Source organism: Rhinatrema bivittatum, chromosome 1 (assembly GCF_901001135.1).
Source record: "Rhinatrema bivittatum chromosome 1, aRhiBiv1.1, whole genome shotgun sequence".
Lineage (NCBI taxonomy): Eukaryota > Metazoa > Chordata > Amphibia > Gymnophiona > Rhinatrematidae > Rhinatrema > Rhinatrema bivittatum.
Genome location: NC_042615.1, coordinates 839,280,824 through 839,285,633, shown reverse-complemented (window position 1 = coordinate 839,285,633; position 4,810 = coordinate 839,280,824). Strand labels below are relative to the sequence as shown.

At 41.6% G+C, this 4,810-nt stretch overlaps 1 protein-coding gene across 1 annotated transcript; it reads left to right on the top strand.

The window, feature by feature from the left end:
• Nucleotides 1-456: 456 nt before the first annotated feature.
• LOC115073690 (gastrula zinc finger protein XlCGF26.1-like) lies at nt 457-2,905 on the top strand (the record flags this gene model as incomplete). Its single annotated transcript, XM_029572324.1, has 3 exons — nt 457-1,765; nt 2,390-2,659; nt 2,801-2,905. Coding segments are annotated over exons 1-3 (1,680 nt in total), but the record flags the coding sequence as incomplete, so codon positions are not given.
• Between the last annotated feature and the right edge of the window lie 1,905 nt (nt 2,906-4,810).

The window sequence follows — 4,810 nt, the reverse complement described above, 5'->3', positions numbered from 1 at the left end:
TAAAACATGTTTATCTGCTACAGAAAGAGGAAGAATTGGAGTTTCATTTATGATCTAATACTCCAGGTGTGGCATAAAATAATTCTTGATTTCAGGCAGTTATGAGTTAATCATAAGACTTCACACGTGCAAAAACAAAATGCTTAGCTCTGCTTTTCTATTCCACAGCATTACTCTCTGCAGCCTCTTTGCCTAGAAATGAAGACCCCAAGATACCCAGAGGGTCTGTTCTATTCTAATTCCATAATAAGCCATGTTCTCTTAACGGGTGACATTCAGGTCATGTAATATAATCAGGTCATCTACACAGCACAAACAGTACAACCGTCTTCCATGTTTGTGTCCAGAGTAAAGACAGGGGTCAGCTTCTCCTTGCTTGAATCCATACTTCTCAGCCTCTTGCTCAGTTTGTCATCCCATGCTCTAGCAGCTTGCTTTAGGCCTTTTAGACAGGGACGTGATGAAGGAGAATTATGAGACCCTCATCTCCCTAGCAAGTGATGAGGTCACACAGCACAGAAAGGAGGAGAATCGAGAAGAACATCCTATTGAAGAAGGATCAGGGAATGCCTTTTTTAATGTTTCGCAGGGGACTGAGAGGAACAACACAAGGAATAGTCAGCAAGAGTCAGAGAAGAGGCAGACAGACCCTGCAGGATACTCACGCGATGGAGTCACAGCATGGGAGATGGAGGTCAAAGTCGTCCCTCAGCACTCGAGACCCGTGAGCACAGAGAGACCATTCCAGAGTAATAACAGTGGTCAAAAGATGTCTGACCTTCACCAGAGGGAGGGGAAAGGGAAGAAATCCTTTCTGTGTGACTCCTGTGGTAAAAGCTTTCATAAGGAATCACATTTAATATTGCACCAGAAATCCCACCCACTCCAACCACCGTTTCTATGCAGTAAACGTGGGAAAATCTTCAAGCAGAAGAAAAATCTAAAAGTGCACCTCAGCAGACTTAAATTAGAGCAACCCTTCCCCTCCAATGATTGGAGGAAAAATTTAATTAGTAAGTATAAGCTAAAATTACATCCCAAAATCCACACTGGAGTAAAACCCTTCTCTTGGACTAAAGGTGGAAAATGTTTTGTTAGGAAGAAAAACCTCACACCACCCCAGCAAATCCACACTAGAAACAAACGCTTTACTTGCGCAGAGTGTGGGAAAAGTTTCAGTCGTAAGGACACGCTAATGGTGCACCAGCGCATCCACACAGGGGAGAGATCATTCTCCTGTACTGAATGTGGAAAACATTTCATTAGCAAAACACTACTCGCCCATCACCAGAAAATCCACAAAGGTGAAAGACCATACATGTGTACTGAATGTAATAAAAGATTCACTATGAAGAGCACCCTTACAACACACATGAGAATCCACACTGCGAAGAGACTATTCTCATGTAGTGAATGTAATAAAAGCTTCTCTGTGAAGAGTACCCTCACCACACACATGAGAATCCACACTGATGAGAGACTATTCTCATGTAGTGAGTGTAATAAAAGATTCACTGTAAAGAGTGCCCTCACAAGTCATATAAGAAGCCACACAGGGGAGAAACCATTCTCATGTACTGAATGTAATAAAAGATTCACTGCGACGGGTGGCCTCAGAAATCACATGATAATCCACACAGGTGAGCGACTATTCTCATGTACTGAATGTAATAAAAGATTCACTCTGAAGGGTACCCTCACACGTCACATGAGAATCCACACAGGGGAGCGACCATTCTCATGTAGTGAATGTAATAAAAGCTTCACTGAGAAGGGTGCCCTCACAAGTCATGTAAGAATCCACACAGGGGAGCTACCGTTCTCATGTACTGAATGTAATAAAAGATTCAGTGTGAAGGGTAAGCTCACAAAACACATGAGAATCCACACTGCTAAGAGACTATTCTCATGTAGTGAATGTAATAAAAGCTTCACTGAGAAGGGTGCCCTCACAAAACACATGAGAATCCACACAGGTGAGCGACTATTCTCATGTACTGAATGTAGTAAAAGCTTCACTGAGAAGGGTGCCCTCACAAAACACATGAAAATCCACACAGGGGAGCGACCATTCTCATGTACTGAATGTAATAAAAGCTTCCCTAAGAAGAGTGCCCTGACAAGTCACATAAGAATCCACACAGGGGAGAGGCCATTCTCATGTAGTGAATGTAATAAAAGATTCACTGAAAAGGGTGCCCTCACAAAACACATGAGAATCCACACAGGGGAGCGACCATTCTCATGTACTGAATGTAATAAAAGCTTCCCTAAGAAGAGTGCCCTCACACATCACATGAGAATCCACACAGGTGAGGGACTATTCTCGTGTAGTGAATGTAATAAAAGCTTCACTGAGAAGGGTGCCCTCATAAGTCACATGAGAATCCACACAGGGGAGCGACCATTCTCATGTAGTGAATGTAATAAAAGCTTCACTGAGAAGGGTGCCCTCACAAGTCACATGAAAATCCACACAGGGGAGCGACCATTCTCATGTACTGAATGTAGTAAAAGCTTCACTGTGAAGTGTGCCCTCATAAAACACATGAGAATCCATACAGGGGAGCGACCATTCTCATGTACTGAATGTAATAAAAGCTTCCCTGTGAAGAGTGCCCTCACAAGTCACATGAGAATCCACACAGGTGAGGGACCATTCTCATGTAGTGAATGTAATAAAAGATTCACTGAGAAGCGTGCCCTCACAAATCACATGAGAATCCACACAGGGGAGCGACCATTCTCATGTAGTGAATGTAATAAAAGATTCACTGAGAAGGGTGCCCTCACACGTCACATGAGAATCCACACAGGGGAGCGACCATTCTCATGTAGTGAATGTAATAAAAGATTCACTGAGAAGGGTGCCCTCACAAGTCACATGAGAATCCACACAGGGGAGCGACCATTCTCATGTAGTGAATGTAATAAAAGCTTCACTGAGAAGGGTGCCCTCACAAGACACACGAGAATCCACACAGGGGAGCGACTATTCTCATAGAAAAGATAGAAATATAGAAATGACGGCAAAAAAAGACCAAATAGCCCTTCCAATCTGCCCAGCAAGCTCTCACACTTATTTTCCCATACTTATCTGTTTCACCAACTGCCAACTTGAGGGCCCTTGGTAACTGCTTGATTCCAATTTCCTGCCACCCCCTGCCATTGATGCAGAGAGTAATGTTGGAGTTGCATGAGTACCTTTTATGCAGAGAGTAATGTTGGAGTTGCAACAGTACTGTTGATGCAGAGAGTAATGTTGGATTTGCATCAGCCAACATAGTCAACTGATCTCCAACTACACCTTGGTTATCCATTCTATTGTTTTACATATGTAAATTAATAACCTATCCTTTCTCTTCCTTCTCATCCAAGTTCTTATCACCCTGTTATATGTAACTGCCTTTTCAGCACCTTGTTATAGTTATGTTTACTATGCACCCCTGTTTTATGTGAACCAGCATGATGTAACTGCTGTCTCGAATGCCGGTATATAAAAATTTGAAATAAATAAATAAATAAATAAATATATAGATTTATGCAGTTTATACACCACTACTCTCTGCCTGGTTCATCAAATCTTGGTGGCTGATATATATATATATCAGGCAATATTACTCCCTAATCAGTGCTTAACACTAAATATCAAAATAACACTCCTTCAGAGTGGGATACAAGCACATATCAATATTGATGTACTCTTTTTACATCATAAACAATTGTTTATTCCCTTAGAAAAATGTCATCAGCATACAGAAACTACATCTCTTAAGCATTAATTATACAAATTACAATAATGTGTTTAATACTTCAATTAAAAAACATTACATCACTCACACCCAAATCATATTCAATCAAACTAACAATCATACTAACAACTCACTCATAAAATTCATATCAATCTCTTGTTGTTATTTGAACACATTACAATTGACCTAATACCAATTCCAAGGATCTTTTTTACTTTTTTGTAGGGTTTTTCAGCACTCCATACAAGTATAATATACATGTTGTAACTAATATTTTTACCTCACAAGAAGTTTATTTTGTAGATATTTTAGCTCAATTTCATCAGGCTCCACAATTAACATAGCCTGCTTTTGGGACCTCTTGACACATGTGCTGCAGGGAAAATACATGAGTGCATCAGTTACCCCACGGGCTGGTTTTGAAAAAATCCCCCAGGCCTATATTTTCCTGCAATCCACCACTGGTGAATATATATGTAAATTATATTATATGTGTAATTGGGCCAGTATGGAGAAAAATCCCCCGGACCACTACTTTCCCACAATCTGCCCTGCAGCTGAGATTCAATGCCAAGAAGTGCAGAGTCATGCACATGGGGTGTGGAAATCCGAATGAACTGTATTCGATGGGGGGAGAAGGGCTGATGTGCACGGGGCAAGAGAGAGACCTTGGGGTGATGGTGTCTAATGATCTGAAGTCAGCGAAACAATGTGACAAGGCGATAGCAAAAGCCAGAAGAATGCTGGGCTGCATGGAGAGAGGAATATCGAGTAAGAAAAGGGAAGTGATTATCCCCTTGTTCAGGTCCTTGGTGAGGCCTCACCTGGAGTACTGTGCTCAGTTCTGGAGACCGTATCTCCAAAGGGACAGAGACAGGATGGAGGCAGTACAGAGAAGGGCGACCAAAAAGATGGATGGTCTTCAGCGAATGACTTATGAGGAGAGATTGAAGAATCTAAATATGTACACCCTGGAGGAAAGGAGAAGCAGGGGTGATAGGATACAGACTTTCAGATACTTGAAAGGTTTTAATGATCCAAAGACGACGACAAACCTT